Raw genomic sequence first — 17,963 nt, 5'->3', positions numbered from 1 at the left:
AAATGGTTAAAGCTATGTCTGCCTGTATCAGGACACCAGTGTGTTAACAGAGCAAATTATAAACTATTCTGAGCAAACCAAGATCTTAATGGCAACATTTTCCACAGAATGAAAAGAAAATGTCCACCTTCTTAAACAAGACAAGAACTGGAAAGAGTCTAAACAACACAAAGTTTAGAGTGTTCAGTATCACATTTATCTTCATGTCAATCCAAAATGAAATGTATACCAGCATCTCTTCATGAATGTATATGAGAAGTTTATCAGTAATGCTAACACCAAGTGCCCTGCAGTTAAAAATATTTGTACCATGCAAAATAAAGCAGACTGGAAGAAAATCCAAGATCACAAAAGTGGGCAGATACATGCCTGGAAGGACAACTGAGTGCCCCTGTCATTCTAGTTATGACCAAAGTAACAGCACTGAGAACACTGGAGGAAAAGGCCTTTACTTCTCTGGCAGAGAAGTGAACCATAGCAGAAGTGTAACAAACTTATAAAGTATAATATTCAAGCAGTAAGAGAAAACTCCCAAAGAAGTAACAGTTTAAAATTCTACTTCTGAAACAACATCTCAATCAGCAAAAGATCTTCACCTGGGTTTTGAAGACTGCTCAACCTATTCCACCCCAAAGCAATAACACAAAAAGATGTGTGTTACTTCTGTTTCTTGCTGCTGCCGCAAACAAGAAAAATGCTGCTTTCACTTCAATCAATCCTTCAAACAGAGTGATACGAAAGTCAAACAAGGCAACAACTAAGAATTATCTAGAATTTTGAACTGATGACACAGCCCCTAGTAACTCTCTATCCAGCACGTAATTTTTCAACTGCTTTTCAGCTCCCTGTAAGTCCCCAGTTCAAACAAGTTCTTGTTCAGAAAACATGCATTCCGCTTATTTTTGTGTTTCTACTGCAGAACAACATAATTCATTCCTACTTTGTGCCACTATACTCATCTACTTTTCACCTACTAACTGAGCACTGTCTGTAATTTTTGTCTTCTCATCTAAAGAAGGGGAAGATAGAGCTGGGAAACATTCAGAGAAGGGCCATGAAGGTGATTTAAGTTGGGCAATGGCTTCCATGCAAGGAACAAGGAAGCAAATTGAAGATGCCTCAGTCTAGAAAAGAGGATGACCAACAGAAACATGCCAGACGTCTACTAGTTAGTGAAGTGCACAAACACACTGAATAGAGAGCAGTGATTCACCTTTTCTAATACAAAAAGTTCTCAAACAAACCCAATGAGTCATGCTAAAAAGAACCAGCTCATTGCACATCACCTTCACGCAGAACACTCCTACCCAAAGAATGTTCTGTAAACCAAGAGTTTGCACAGATTCATAAGAATACGGACACAGTTGTGGAGGGCAAGCAGCTGGAGACTCCTAAACATACAGAAACCATGTGCAACTCAGAAAGTACTCCTGTTGAGAAAAGCTGGGAGGTTGGTATATGCCATGGGGACAGATTTGCATATGCTTGTTTTGCTCCTGCATTTTTCTGGGTACCTATTAACAGTTTTGTTTCTGCTGATTTCGCCAAGAAAACTAAATGCCATCTCATAATCCCTACAAAGGGGGTTTGCACTGAAAAGACATGGAGAAAAATGCTTGTGTAGGGGCTAAAAATGAAGCAGAATCGCAGAATACGCTGAATTGGAAGGTACCTGCAAAGATGATCCAAGTCCAGTTCTTAACCCTGTGCAGGACACCTCAATAATCACACCGTGTGCCTGAGAGCACTGTCAAAGCACTTCTTGAACTCTGTCAGGCTTAGTGATGCGTCCACTTCCCTTGGGAGCCTGTTCCAGTGCCCAGCCACCCTCTGGGTAAAGAACCTCTCCCTAACTACCAACCTAAACCCCTCCATCCGCAGCTTCAGGCCATTCCCTCGGGTCCTGTCACTCGTCACCACAGGGAAGAGATCAGTATCTGCCCCTCCTCTTCCCCTCCCGAGCAACCTGGAGGTCCCCGTCAGTCTTCTCCAGGCTGAATAAACCAAGTGACTTCAGCTGCTCCTCATACAGCTTCCCCTCTAGGCCCTTCATCTTCTTCGTAGCCCTCTTTTGGATGCTCTCTCGTTCTTAACGAAACGAGAAAGAAGACTGACTAAAACATTCGGAAGGATGCCCAAAGAGAAAGTACACTCACGGAAGCATCCGCGGAGCCCAAAGATGCTGCCCCGGGCGCTCTGCCCAGAGGCAATGCCAGGCGAGAGAAGAGAAAAAGACCCCACGTCCCCTAGGGACTGGCTCGGCCTCCCTCTTGGGGCTGCAAAGGACGGGCTGCCTTGGGCTGGGCTGGGGCCCGAGGGACCGCCGGGGCGGGCTGGGCCCGGGAGGCCGCCTGTGTCCTGCAGCCCGGTATTTCACCTCCGTCCGTGCCCTGGCCCAAACCGCGAGGGGCGGCCACACCGCCAGCCTGAGCCCGCGGCCTGGCCCCGACCGCCTCCGCCCGGCTCCGGCTCCGCGCCCTGAGGAGCCGCCCCTCACCTTCCTCCATGGCCGGCCCGTGCCCGCAGCCCGCCGCTGGCTCCCCCCGCCGCTCTCTGCGGGGCGACGCGTCCGCCCCGCCCGCGCCGCCGCCCGCCTCCCGCCGGCCGCGGGGGCGGGAGCGCTCCCGCATCCCCCGGCGAGCGGAGCGGAGCGGAGCGGCCCCGCGCTTCCTCTCACCGCCGGAACTGCGGCTGCGGAGCGCGGGGGGCGGCCGGAGCCCAGCGGCGGCGCACCGGGACACAGCGAACGTACCGGGGCACAGCGGCCGCGCCGGGCGTACCGGCGCACAGCGAATGTACGGGGCACAGAGATCGTCCCGGGACACAGCGAATGTACGGGGCACAGAGATCGTACTGGGACACAGCGAATGTACGGGGCACGGCGCGCACAGCCAACGCGCAGGGGCGCGCCGGGGCGCTGCCGGGCGGCCTCAGGGCTCCCGTGCGGCAGCTCCGCGGCCCCGTCGCCCGCCTCGCCGCGCAGCCCCCAGGGCGGCACCTCGGTTGGTGCTGCTCCCGCCTGCCAGCGCCGCTCCAGAGGGACCGACCGGGCCTCTTCAGAGAGCTTGGGCAAGAGGAGGCTCGGGGTGACCTTATGGCTCTCTACGGGTACCTGAAAGTAGGTTGTAGCCAGGGGAGCGTCTTTTCCCGGGCAGCCAGAGATAGGACGAGAGGACATGGCCTCAGGCTGTGCCAGAGAAGGTTTAGGTTGGACATCTGGAGGAAGTTTTTCGCAGAAAGGCTGATGAGACGTTAGAACGGGCTGCCCGGGAAGTGATGGAGTCACTGTCCCTGGAGGTGTGTCAGGAAAGACTGGACGTGGCACTTGGTGCCAGGGTCTAGTTGACATGGTGGTTTTCGGTCAGAGATTAGTCTCGATGATCTCAGAGGCCTTTTCAAACCTAATTGATTCTGTGATTACAGAACTGGTCGCTCTTCTATGGAAGAGGTTTGTGGGAATTGCCCCTTGGAGGCTGCATGTCTCCTGAACCTGCAGTCAGGCCAATGGCCGAGCAGCTGCTGGAAAACTGATTCCTTGTCTGGCAGCTGCAAGGAAAAACTAAACCAATATGAGATTTATTATGTTTCCTGGATTTTTTAATGAAATCTAAAATACTTCTGCAGTTATTGATTTATTGGACAGTGAAAGGAGTTGCTTATGTTCTTAATGATCCACATATTATCCATTGCATTTCTAATGCATTGTGTTTGATCTAGGGTTTTTTGTTTGTTTGTTAGTGTAGGGTTTTTTTAAGTTATTGGAATTAGCAACCGTAGTCATTGCAATGAAAAGAACAGTAATTGTTTTAAATATTTGTGCTCAGACCGTTGGTACATGGACAGACATAAACAATTGCTCAGTTGGGCTCTAGATGTTTTTTCTTAAGCCTTCTTTGTACCTGCTGTTTTATAGTGTACCTTGTTGCATTTATTGTGCAACTTCAGTTTTTTTCTGATGCTCCAATATGGCTCATCCCACACCTTGATTTCAGTAAAATTATAAATGCATATCAAATTATTTACATGCATAGTTAGCAGAAAAGTGAAAAATCCAGCCTGCTCGCACAATTTTCCTTTTTTCCTAAGGAAAAATTTTGAAGGTGGGAGAACCAAAAATCATTTTTCATGCAAGTTTCTTTCTCCCAGAATGAACATGCTGAAATTATTGTTAAGGTAATGTTGAAAATGTTATTACTGTAGCACTTCAATCTTCCAAAATGCTTTCTTCAACTAATATTATATGAAAGTTATTTCATCTGACAGCTTATTATGTGGCCTAAACATTGTGCTGTAATACATTACAATGAATAAATACAGAAATGTTGTGTTCTCTTTCTGAGCTTTCTCTGTACAAACATGCATCATCTATCTGCATGGTGGCATTTCTTCTCTGTTTACATATTATTTCTAAGCCCTGCAGACATAATTTTCCTTTTTATTTACAAGTTCATGGTATTGATGCTTTCCAGTTTAACAATCATTCTTTCTCTCCTTTAGAGATTGTTGACAGGAGACAGACACAGACCTTAGTATAATGCATTAATACTGGGCATGTTTGTCATGACACAGAATTTTTTAAAAAATGTAGTTGTTTATTTTGTAAACAAACCAGGTTATATTTTTGTATGTTAAAGATCCCATGCCTAAAAATATCTGTAATGTTTCAATAATCAGGTAATGACTGTAGGTATTTCACCCATTCTCCTAATTTCAGCCTTTTGTAGGGTTAGTTTTCAGGCTGCTAATTTATGGTTCTGGATTGTCAGCATCCAGAGGTTTTGCTTATTTTAATTATTTCAGATTCTTCTCTCCCCAAAGCTGTATATCTTCTATCAAAGTGTAAAAAAGTACTGCCTACAAAAGCGTTTGTGGAACCAAAATTTTGCTTAAAGTTGGAAATGTGTGCTCTCCCACCTGATACAGGGACTGCAGGGGAATAAGTGAGGGGATATTGAGGGATTATGATAATGTGGAAGCATTACTTACAACTGGACCTAAGAAGTCCTAAGAAAATTAAGTTACACAAAATATATAGAACCTTTGGGATTTTTCTTCACCTATTTAATTTTTTCCTATTTTATTTCAGCACAGCTTCCAGTGGTTTTGATTGCTTCAGCTCATGCCTGCCTTGCCTAGGATATAAGTGAGCCAGGTTCTGTGGTCATCTGCTGTATTGTAAAACATGGAAAATACACATTAAATCAAGGGAGCTGATTTAGATTTGCATTCTGAAACTGAGCTGGGGACATGGAGACATGCTTTAGCTCAGTTCTCTCTTAGCTTCAGTCCTCTGGTGGTTAATCTGTGTTTTGATTTCTCCTGAGGCCTTTGGAATTTCTTTAAACAGCGTTCCTCCACAGATGGAAGACACTACATATGTGATTGCCATGACCATCTTCCTGTTCTTTCTACCTGCCTCTTGTATTTACTGTCCTTGAAGCAGCATGAGATCCTGCATATTCATTTTCTTTGGTTCTTCCTGTCTCTCCTTGGGTTTCCCTGTAATCTAGAACTAACTCATGTCACCCTGTGTTTAGATGTGTGTGATGCTCGACAGCCTCTCTCCTGTACACTTTCTCTCCTAGGTCCTTCTAACCATCATCTTCTTCATCCCTTTTTTTTCCTCTCCATCCCACCTGAAACAGTTCCTTCTTTGTGTTTTCACCCTCTTAAATGACTTTGATCCTTATCACGGTTGCCTTTATCTGACTGTAATTTAGTTTCTTGCTTTTCATCTTACTTTATAGGACCAAGCCATGTCAGCTGACTAATTGCTGTATTGCTCCTGCAGAGCACTGTATCAGTAATAAAGTCATGGTAAATGGACTGCAGGAGAAAAGTCCTGATAAATGTTTGTTGCTTTAAACACACACAGGCACAAACACACACCCTTAGTGATGTGACTTGCTTTCTGTACCACTTCCCTCTTTCTGTTCTTGCTTTGCTTCTTGTTTGTGCTGCAGGTGAAGTTCCCCAGAGCTGGAGGCTGACCCCTGTATTTGTGAAGCATATACAGAAATAACAGTAAGGGAGCATAACTGCTCTGAGGAGGCCCACTGCTCTGCTGTTGTCTCTGTCCTTTCCTACACTCCTTTTTTCTCCCTGAGCTGTCTTTTTGACTTTTATCCAAGGATAAAGCCCTTTGAGGTGGATGACTCACAGCTCTGCACTTGCTTTGACTCACAGTTTGCCACCTAGTATATTGGTCAGCTCTTACTAAACTGCAATGTGGTTTTTTTTTATTGCTAATGACGACAACACTTGCTGCTCACGTCTTTGATTTCACTGTCATTTCTGTTGGGTCAGAGCTGTGATTGGTCAGAGCTGTATTTCCCCTTTCTCCCTCTTCCTGGGTTTGATACTCTTTGGTTTTTTAAACATCCCCTGCAGATTTCAGAGTCTGGAGACTCTTGTCTCTGGTGCCCAGCTGTTTGAGCTGCATTTCTGAGGGTGAAGGTGCTGGTCCCCACACAGCCTGCCCTGCCAACATGGAAAGGCAGCCTCATCCCTTGCCTCCCCATGCAGCATCCTCACCATTCATCAGCTGCTTGACCAGGAGCAGCACGTTCCCCAGCTTCCTGTGGCAACCCTGGTAACACACCTTGAGCCATGACAGAGAGTTGGTGTCACCACACAGGTGCTGATGATGAGGGCTTAGCAAAGAGTTCAGCTGGTGCAAAGCAAGCACCAGAATTCAGGTCTCTTTTCAGGCACTGTGTTGTCCCTGTAGGGCAGGCCTAGCATGACTGGAGTCACTGAAACCCCATCCCTAGTACTGACATCAGCAGGAATGACTGATTACATCTAGGAAATTGCTCTTGGAATATTGTGCTGGCCTTTTTTATATAAATATTTTTCAGAGAAGTGGAGCAATATGATCTTTAATATATCTTAATGTCTTACTAAATACACTAGTCAGGCACATCTCCTATCCCAACATAGCAACCAGTAGTCTTAGCCCCACATTCTTGTCTGACCATGTTACAGCTGGCAGAAGAAAGGGCGATGTCACTGCTTTTGATGGGTTTCCAACTTTAGGCAGGAAGCAATTTGGCCTGATACTTGAAGATTATAAATCAGTAATACAAGTCATAGCCCAAACACTAAGCAGACATGAGATCCCTTCTCAAAAGCTGCATCTAGTGTTGTTAAAACAGCTTGGGCTGAAGCAGCCCTCTGCAGCTGGTGCTGCTTTTCATTGGAGTCAGTAGAAACAACTCCAGCACAGGCAAAATGTGCTCTGATCAGGCAGATTAGCTATTACCAACCTACTGCTTGTCTGCTAGGATTTCCTAGACAGCAGAAAAAGAAGTGAATGGGACTATACTTGGCAGTAGGGTGCAACTTCCATCTGGGATGCAGATTCTAGACTCTGAAGCAGTTCTGAGAATCCCAACTGTATTTTTCTAAGGAGGAAACATAAGCCAGGCTGTTTGTTACAGAGAAGTGTGATTCCTCTAGGACGGGCAGTTCTGTTTCATGAGTTTTTCTTCAATCCCAGCCAGCATTGCCAGGCTTTGACTTAATTTCCAGAGATGATGCTTTCCAAGCTAGGAGTTGTCTGAGTTGAATGGCCCCATTTGAAGTTAATAATTTTACCTGTATCAGCCTGTATAACTGCTTTTATGAGACATGGAGCGCTATGAAAAATGCAGAGAACAAACAGACCTGGTGTGTGAACAGGCTGCCTGTCACTGTGTAATTATGTATAACTGTACAGTTACATAAAGGCTTTTCTTGGGGAATCACCAGTGAGGCAGCAAGCTTTGCCTGTCATGTTTTGGCTAGTTAAAGCACTGATTCATTATACTTTGAATACTCAGTTTCCTGCTTCTTCTATGGTAAATGGATTACTGCCTGCAATTTCAATAATAATTAATGAAGATGAGAGATAGATCCAGTGATAAAACTGGGTTGTCTGAAGAAGTGGAATGATTCACTCCACTTGTCAAATCTCATAGTGTTACTAGAATATCATGAGCTTGTTTGCAGACTGATTTTTCCTCTTCTTGACAGATGCATTTTTATCAGTTGGGGTAACAAATCAAAGCATACAAACCATGATTTGACTCTTTTGTTCCTCCTCCATGTGAAGTATCCCCCTCCTTCCCTTTATGCCACTTGCCTTGGGCTCATTTTTGCAGTTGCATATTTCTTCTTGAGCTTCTACAAGATCTATCATTAAGAAACTCATGGAGAAATTAACTTAGGTACAGTTCATATGAGCAAAGAGTCAACATGTCGGTGCACAGTGATAGTGAAAGTGCCAAATGTTTGTATGGTTCTTGTGATGGGAGAATCTAAGGAAACTGGCCTTAGCTGGCTGCAGTGTTTTTTTCCTGTGTACATCATGTTAGAGTAATTGTTCAATATCCTTCCCAACTTTACATAATTCTTACAGGAGAAGAGTTGGTCCTGCCCTAGGAATTGCAAGAAGAATGATGTTTGTTGACAAAGGTAGATAATATCTTCCTCTTCAGTGAGTCAGGATGTCAGCAGCAACCACTTGGACAGGAATTGACAGGAAATTTACGCTTAGTCCTTGAACTCTGTGGTTTTGGCAGAGATGTGACTGAGTGAAACACAGAGTGACAGAGGAAGAAACCTGGATTCCCTCCCAGAGGGAGAGTTTACTTGAAAATTGCTCAGTCATGGACTAGCTTTTTTCATTCACAGAAAAAATTCTGGATCTTAAGAGAGACTACTGTAGTATCCATCCCGTTGACATCAGGGACCCTGAGAAGCAGCTGCCATGTAACCATTCTCTGCAATATACTCAGGAGGGTATAATTAAATGCTGTAAGCCTACAGTGTGGCTTCACTGAATTCAATCAGCCCCACAAATATCGCTGAAACCTCTCTGGTGTATTTTGTAAAGAGGGTTTACCTATAAAACAAACCAAAGCATCAATGGTGTTCATTCAAAATGTCAGGTAATTTTATCCTGAAACAATTTCTTTTATGCTAGAGTTTAGATTTTCATTAGTTCAAAGAATGGACATTCTTTTACGGTCATATCTTCCAGATGTGCATGATTGCAAATCAATAGCTAGCCCCTGCAACAAATTTTCATTTAGCCACTTTATGACCTAGGCAAAGAGTACATATATAAATAGGGAGAAAACTGATAGACTGCTAGAAAACAAGAGTGCCTGCCTTTCCCTGGGAAGGTTAATGGAACTATCGGCCTGTGCAGGTATCACACTTGCTTGTGGAGTTTTCTTCCCTCCTCCTCCTCAGCCCTATTTCACAGTTGGCATTTAGAGAAGTACCAAATTAAATCCAAGTTAATGTATACGTCATGAAATTCTGCTGAACTGAGTGAAGGGGAAAGAGGCTTTTGAGACCAGTCCTGGGAGATTCTGGCTGCTGCTTGTGCCTGCAATAGGGAGCAGTGGAGGGAGTTCAGGGTCTTATGAGGGCAGAGTCTAAATTAAGGCAGGCTCTGGCATGCGCAGTGGCAAGGAAATGCACTTTGGTATAAACACTGGGGCTCCAAAGTGAGTAAATGCCACCTACACTGCTCCCAGGAGGCTCCAGTTTCTCAGGAATGTTCTGGCAACATGTTGCAACCTAGATATTAGTGGCACTTTTCAGTTTGCTTTGTCATTTGCAGCGGCAGCTTTTAGTCTGCAAAAACCATACTAATGTGTGGTAGTGTATTAAGGAGAATGCACATTTTCATTGACTCTAAAGAAGTGGGCAGCATTCTGGCATGCACCCTTGCAATTTCCAGGCTTGATTCCAGTGAACAGTTTCTACCCTAAATACTGAATTTCCATTATTACAAAGAAAGGATTCTCAGTAAATACAAAATTGCTAAGTGCCAAAATAATATATATATAATACAAGTGTTTTTCCATTGGAGTAAACATCCGTATTGACAGAACTCACTACTTCTTGACCAGGTTCAAAGGTAAATAAGCTATGAAAGCAAATTTAGACAGGAAAAAAAAATCCTACTCATGCAACACTGTCCAATGAACATTTCATGCCCTGTGAAATGTTCAGTGATAAGGTAGATATTTTTCCTCAACAGACCTGTGTCAGAAGGCTTATTGACAACTCGTGTGTACATAAGATCTGCTCTCCTGTTAGCCAGTGCTCTCCTGCTCTCACTTGACCTCATCTCTAGAAGGCTGAAACATTATTACTGTAATGAATCTTTGTTTCTCCTTCCTTGCACCTGGGGGATTTAAACGTGCTTGTGCCAAGACATCATCTCCTTGCTTGGCTGTATATAATCTGGGATACATGCTAGTTGATTTCACATGGAAATTAGAGAGGATGGAAGAGATTTGTCACCAGGCATTTGTGACCCATGTTACATCAGCCTTTGGGAATACGGTATGTCAGCCAAAATAAAGGCTGGCCTTGCGAAACAGGTTGTTAGCACTGATAAACAAAGCTTCAATAGGAGTTGAGGATCAGGCTAGTGGCCTGAAATGCTGAAGTCATTTGGGACCTTGAATTAATATATTTGTCCACAAACATGTTCCTGGTGGAGAAGGGCGGGGCAGCCTTTCCCACCTAGCAAACACCATGCCCAATCTGATGCCAGCCCTTGTGGGAGAAATTTGATCTTGTTTGATTGCTTGTCAGCTCTCAAACTGCCACTGTTTTTTATTAAATTGATCAGTACAGAATTCATCCATTTTTGTGCTCCCTTCTGACTCCCAATAGCACCGGGCTTCAGTTTTATAATTTTCTGATTAATGACTCCTGACATTCCTGAGCCAAATCACAAAATGTGTTTCCCATAGAAGCTCTGCTCTGAAGGTTATCAGTTCCCTTTGCTTTTGCACTGCTTTATTGATGTGTGTCACTTGAAGTGAGACACGAGTGAGTATTTCTGCCTCCCTTTTAAAGCTCTGCCTAAATGCTTTTCATCAACATCTCCCACTGGAATCAGATTTCTCCTTTGTTGTTCTGTTTCCTCCTTCTTCCTCTGGGGCCAAACAGTTCAGCACTGTTTAATCCTGGGAAAACCAGGAAATGAGAGTTACTGGGAGGAGGGGTAGGATTCCTCTCTCCTATCTTGAGATGAGTGCCTATGTGCTGCTCCAGCTCATCATCCCGGCTCCAGCTGAGCAAATGGAGAGAGAGAGGAGAGTCTCCTGGGGGCCATTCACCCGGTTCTGAGAGAGCTGGCTGGGAAAGGTGGGAGGAACCACGTGAATTGTGCCTGAGGAGCACAACTTCGGGACTTAGAAAGAGGGAAAAAGACTTCACACCAGGATGCACAGATTGCTGGGCGAGGGTGCATGGGGTGAACATAGGGGACTAAGGAGATTATACAGCGTGGATTGTCTAGTATGTTATTGATGAAGTAGTTCACAAAGCTTCTATGAACATCTTTTCAGTAGTTTATTTTTAAGAGATTTATTTTATTTTATTACAATAGATTTAATATAGAAGGCAAATAAATATAAATTTGTTAAATAAAAGTATAATTTTTCTTTAAGCTGGTATTTGTTTCACTTGAAACCTTTCTCTCACTCTGCATTCTATAAAACTTTTAAATTGTTTTTTCTTTTTAAACAACAAACCAGCAAACCCCAGAAGAAGCTCTCAGGTAACAGTTAAATCTGCATTTACCCCCTTTGCATCTCGGAAGTTTTCAGCAACCAGAGGCCAAGCTTCCACCTCTACCCTAAGCACCCTTCATGCGTTATTAACTCTCAAAACACATTACTGTGCACATTCAGTGTATGTAAATACAGAGCTTGATTTTTATTTACTCCACATAAGACAGCAGAGTTAAAGAGCTTTTAAAATGCATGTATATGAAACATTGTTTCTCAGAAAACTAGTTTATGTTTAAAAATCTGGACCAAACCTAGAACTTTTTACAGTGTAGATTATCTGTCACAATCATTATTTGCTATGTCACCTCAGAATTTATTTACTTTTATTAATTATTTATTGTGTAACACAATAAAAGTAATCCACAAATTATTCTTTGCAGTGGTTCTGCTTCTCTTGAGTTCTAAAGCATTATATTCATTTTATGTTTTGCTTTTAAGTCACATTCCAGAAATCCCGTGCCTGGTGAATAATCTCAGTTGTATTTCTGATTTGCCTTTTGTTTAAAAAAAAAAAAGAAATGCAAGCAAATTCCCAACCTTCATGATTAGATAGAAACTCGGAAAGACTTGAAACTACGAAAGCAAATGTATCCCCATTGTGTTACACTTGTGCCTTCTGTGCCCATGCCCGGATGAGAGGTTCTCTGGTGTCTGGGAGGCTCCTGCTCTGCTGTGAGCTGTGAAAGCCACACTGCCACGTGAGTAAAGGGACTGACAGTAATCACAGGCAGGGTTTGGGGTGGGGGTGGCAGATGGATTTCTATGAAGTTTGTGAGATTGTTTTAAATGTGGAAAAGGAAAGGTACGCATGAGTCAAGAAGCATACATGATAAAGGGAACAGGGGTTGGAACAAGGTTCCTTTGTGCAGAAGGATGCTCAGGGCTTGTCAGTGGATGAAGTGCTGACCACTACAAGTGCAGGGTTGTCCTGTGTGTGTTGCAGCCTCACTACAGGAAAGGTACTGGTATAGCAACGAGCGCCCCATTGCACACCCAAGGAATGTTTAAATCCTCTGATCACATTTGAAGCATCAGTTGATGTCTTGTTATTGGAAAGAAGAAAATTAAAACAATACCACTCAAGCTGTAAATTAAAAGCCCACTGCAGATGTAGATTTCATGAACCAAGTTATTAAGAGCATTAGTATGCATATTAGAAGTAATTAAAAGCAAGCAAATAGGAAGAATGCCAGGTGAGAACATACAGGTTGGAGGAGAATTCTCTACTCAATTACACAGGTGTAAATGAATGTCTTGTAAATAAATCCACAATTATTTTCTTGGATGAAGTTACAGTCATGCTGCTTGTAAGTAACATAACCATAAGCACTGAAAACCAAAACAACGGCATACAATGTATGACAACAAGAAAACAAAAATTAAATGTAAAACAGAACCAACTTGTTTGGCTGTTCTCAGTGATGCCCTGGAAATGAGGCTATCCTATCTGAGGATGCTGATAATTTGCTGGGCTGGGACTGGTCCAGTTTTTTTTTTGACTAATGTCATAATTAGTCAATTACTTGAAGATATTTGTCTGAGAAACCTCTGATACTGATACTTGTTTTTAAAATGTTGTTTACAGTTTATAGTTGTTCATACTATTTTATTTGCAAACTTCTCCCCTATTGTGTATGCATAGTTGTCCCTATTTTCTCCACACAAATTCCTTATTTGTGAATATTCTGTAAATAATTCAAAGAATAACTTCTCATTTCATGGGACATTCAGCAATTATTTATCCCTTATATTTTATAGTGAAACCTTAAAATGCATCATTGTACTTGCTCCTGAACAAAACATGAAAAGATTTTAAGACCAGGTATAGTCAACAACACTTCTCTTTGGATTAAAATAAGTCAAGGCTTTAGAAGTATTTTCAAGATGTATTGTAATATCTGAAAGTTGTCTGTCTTGTCAAATAAAAGATGACTCATAGATCCCCCTAGGAAAAAACTATCCTTGTTTGCTCAAATGCCAACCAATCTTTTAATCCTCTTCAGATTAGTTTACGTGTGTGAAATCGATATTTCAAGGTACTTACAGTACCTCCCAGAGCACACAAGTCACTCCACAGAGTTTCTGCATTCCATCAGGTGTCACAAGGAGCCTTGACTGGTCTGGGGGAATTAAGGCCAGGTGAAATGCCAAGCTCCTTAGCTCATCTGCTGCAGAGAACAGGTCTGCAGTGTGCCTGCTCAAGTCTTGTTATGGGAATAAATCTGACGTGCCTCACTTACTAGGTCAGAGACAGTCTGCAGTGTCTCAGTAGGCAGTGATATCAAATGTATCACAGAAGCCAAGCATGATTAGGTTGCAAAGGCAAACACTGAAAATTTAAGAAATGCCAGAATTAGGATTCTTACTCATCTGACATTTGTTTCCTGATAGCAAATGATTTATGATGTATTTATCTCTAATCACATGATCACCCACTGGTGTTTTCTCCTGCCCTAGTGCTCAGGATGAGCTGTTTGTTTACTCTGTGCTGAGTGTGCTCAGCCCTTGGTTAGTGCACACTCTTCAAACCCTGCTTTGGAGACAGCTACTTATTCTTACTCAGGATTTTTCATACTATTTTGTTGCCCTGATTTTCTAGGATTTTCTAAGCCTTTTGATGTTCACCTCCTTGTGGAGAACTTTATCGCCCACTGTCTGGAGATAACACATTGTTTTGCATTCCTTTATGGAGGAGGAGAGACTTGATGGACTGTTAGTTTGTCCAGTGGCATTGGAGAGGTGGCACTGTCACCCTCCAATCCACTGTCACTTTTGGAAAACTATAAATGTTGGAGTCAGAAAATAAACTTCCTTTTTTGTTCTTCACCTTGGAGCAGTGGTGTGCGTCTGGTTCTTTCGTGTTCACTAGCGACACTATTGCATTGCTGGAGTAGCTCAGCAAAACAGAAGATGCGCAGAGGCCTCAGCATTTCCTGTCTGCAAATGTTTGACCTGACAATTGCAATAACATTCCCAAGAGGTAGGAGAGGGTGTGTTTTACCCAGACAGGGGAGTGGGGAGGGTAAACCAAGGGCAGTTCCCTCAGGTGCTACTGCAGAGAAGCCCACCCAACTCACCAGCAAATTCAAAGCCTCCTGCACAGACTCCTCCATCTCCATCTCATCTCCATCTCTATCTCCATCTCCATCTCCATCTCCACCTCCATCTCCATCTCCATCTCCATCTCCATCTCCATCTCCATCTCCATCTCCATCTCCATCTCCATCTCCATCTCCATCTCCATCTCCAACCACAATTTCTTGCCCTGATGTAAACCTCCTCTCCCTCTTCCCACAACTTATCTTGCCTATATTCTGTAAATCAGAGAGATGTAAATCATCTCTTACAGCTCTGCATTCATACTGGATGACTTCTTTATGGCTACATTCACAGCTCATACTAGGAACCTAAAATTGCAGTCTCTCCTTAGATCTGCCATCTAGCCCTTGCTGGACTGACATTCTCTCCTGTAACTGCAGGTAAGGTCATGGCCACCTTGGGCTGGAGCACACCCAGGAAATTAGATGTCATGAACTGCTGAAGAACATAATTTGCCAGATTTCCCTGATTTACCTGTGAAATTGCAGAAAAGCAGATCACTGAAATCATGCTATCATGTACAGAGAAATTAGCTTTCCTCAAAGAAAAAGTCACTAGTGCCTTACTTTAACACAGACAAAATGATGTCTTTTCCTCTAGCCTCACAGCTGTAGTGTTCTGTCTGAAATGTTCCCCAGTAATTCAGCAGGAGACAGAGATTCAGAATGAAAAAATTCAGGTCAAGTTTGACAAAATCATAAACAACAGAAAACAAGGCTCCTAAGGGACATGCTGAAGGCCTTAATAACAGATGCTTTCAGCAGTGCTGCTAATAACAAGCTGTGGGAATTGATGGTGTTCATTTTAAAATGATTTTCACATTTAAATGTTGATGGGACTTATTGGTTAGATGCTGTGTGCAGGGAGGATGAAGAAAATAGCTGGCAGACTTGCTGGTTAAGAGGAGGATGAGGCTTGTCTGCATGAGAGGTGAAGATTTGGGGCATGTAGGTCTGTTCTTCCACACGACTGTTTTAGGGCCTTTCTCAGAACAGCCCCTGGTGCTGTACCACATATGACACACCCCTGTGCCCCATACTTGCCCTTTCAGAGAGCAATCCCCACATGTTATAGAGACTTACTCTGCAGCCTTGGGCTTTTTCAGGATGCTTGTCAGTCAGCTGCTGCTTAGGAAGCTCCAGGAGCTCAGCTTGGGGTGACTGATGGGAACTTTCAGTTGCCTGGCTGGACAAACCCAGATTTCTCTTCAGTGTTTGGAAGAGGGTTATAAGCTATTAGGAAGTGACCTCAGCTGACGGGTATATCATGTTCTTTCATTCTATTCACTTACAGCATTTATGACATCTCCCCATTATCGTTTAGGCTTTTACAACTCTTAATGACCCTTTTATCAGAGCAGCAATAACCAGTAAATCCCCTTTGGCATTTATTGCCCTGTCTCTAATACATAAAAGAGCCAATTTATAACAGCTCATGAATGCTGGAGATTATTTTTCAAACTACTTCAAATCTCACTACAAAAATAAGTGGTCTGATGAAGGCTCTGTTCCTGTGGTTTGTTCAGCATCAGCCCTAAATTAAATTCACCAAAAATACGCTATAAACTTTGTGTACTGCGTGTTGCATGGCAGAGAGAAATTAGAAATCCAAAATGTCATCTCTGTAGGGAGGTGTTCCTTTCCCTGCCCATCTCCTGCCAGCATCAGTTATGTCCTTGCTGCCAGGAGGAGTTTCAGGCCTGGGCATAATCAGCAGGAGCTTTGGGGAATGGGGGACGCTCCTTTGTCAACAGCCATCACAGAACGTACAGGTGGACCTTGTACATCTGACATGGTGCACTCAGCAGTCAGATAACTAAAATCAGTTTGCTGGGCTTTGTCTGAAAATGGTGGAAAGAAACAGGCACCACCAGGAGAGGCTTTATCCCATCCTACAAGAGGTGCCCGGGAGAAACAGCTCGAAGGTGTGAAGTCCCAGCTGCCCTCCTCTCAATCCCTCTGGCTGGCAAGTCACCTAACTTCAAAACACCTAAAATTAGATGTCACTAATCTCTATGCCTTCATTTGCAATGATGACAATATAACTTTGAAGCTATCTCTGTTATTACAAACAGAAATAAAACTCCAAAGATACCTTGTTTACTCATTTTTTTAATTTTTGCCCAACATGCAGTAATGTCCTGCTCTCCCTGTAAGACATTCAACAGATTGCCATTAGTACCTTTGGCAGGTGTGTTTTGTCTTGGTTTATCTACAGGTAGAACACAAGCAGCCCCAGGAGTCAGCAGAGAAGCTCTCCCCTGCACTTCCAAACCCCATCAATCAGAACACAACAAAGTAGTCCTTAGAAATCGTTTCAAAGTGAGCTGGTAATGAAGGCAACCTAAGGATTCTATGAGCTCCTGGCAGTGACTTCATTTTTTCTAACTCTGTATCTAGACACCAGACTTGGATTTGATTCAAAGGCCAGCACTGTAAAGACGTGACATGAGCAGATTTTGGATAGGGATGCAGATGTTTCTGTGGGGTGAATGAAGTGCTGTCCAAAGATGCCCAGTGCTAAGTGAGCCACTGCCTGGGCTGGAGGCTGATATTGCTTGTGCTGGTTAAAAACTGAATCCTAGCTAAGTAGCCTTGATGAGGAACTGTCTGTTCTGGACTGGGCAGAGGAGCTCAGTTAGGGCAGCAGCTTTATCCCCAACGCAGGCTAGCCCAAGCACCTCTGTCCCATGAGAGACAGATCAGTGCCATTATAGCAGGGTCTGTGCTGCAAGGACCAGACGTGCTCTGTTCATCCTATTTCCCAACTTCTCTGTTGCCTCTTCATTGCTCTGCTGAGGTCTACTGCCAGGTCCTCCCATTTTTCTCTTTGTTCCTGCTGACCCTCTTCTCCTCCACAGAACTACAAACCAAACAGCTCCCAAAAGAACTTTTCATTAATATAATTTATTAGCTAAATCGTTCCTCTGACCTATTTCTTGTTCAACTAGCATATCTCCCCATCCACTCAATATAATTGGTACAGCACCTGAACTCTGCTGCTGGGGTTTAAATGGCCTGACATATATCACTGAGTCACAGGATATTAAGAGAAAGGTGAGAGGATTATTGGCGCCCTGCCACTGGGATCAGATTGGATTTCTTGTCCAACCACTGAAACATGTGGTGTATAAAGAGGGTTTACACAGGCTTGGTTTAGTCCTTACTCAAAGCTTGACCACTTGAAAACAGCATGGGACTTTCACTAAGGACTGGGGACTTGGCCATGTAAGGAAGCCTTTCTTGCATACATTGTCCTGTTGATTTTTGGAAGGGG

General features: G+C 43.4%; 1 protein-coding gene across 2 annotated transcripts in view; it reads right to left on the bottom strand.

Moving 5' to 3' along the window:
* DPY19L4 (dpy-19 like 4) overlaps positions 1 to 4,644 on the bottom strand; it is a 34,621-nt gene extending 29,977 nt beyond the window's left edge. The window contains exon 1 of one of the 2 annotated variants that reach the window (XM_030241708.2): positions 2,753 to 4,644. Coding sequence is in view for 1 of the 2 variants with exons in the window: in XM_030241700.2 (XP_030097560.2) it covers positions 2,498 to 2,630 (133 nt within the window). In the remaining variant the exon portion in view is untranslated. Of the gene's footprint in view, positions 1 to 2,497; positions 2,657 to 2,752 lie in introns of those variants that run through there. The other variant, XM_030241700.2, reaches the window with a different exon arrangement.
* Positions 4,645 to 17,963: the final 13,319 nt, after the last annotated feature.

This window comes from Serinus canaria, chromosome 2 (genome assembly GCF_022539315.1).
Source record: "Serinus canaria isolate serCan28SL12 chromosome 2, serCan2020, whole genome shotgun sequence".
NCBI classification, from domain to species: Eukaryota; Metazoa; Chordata; class Aves; order Passeriformes; family Fringillidae; genus Serinus; species Serinus canaria.
This window is presented reverse-complemented; position numbering and strand designations above follow the sequence as displayed.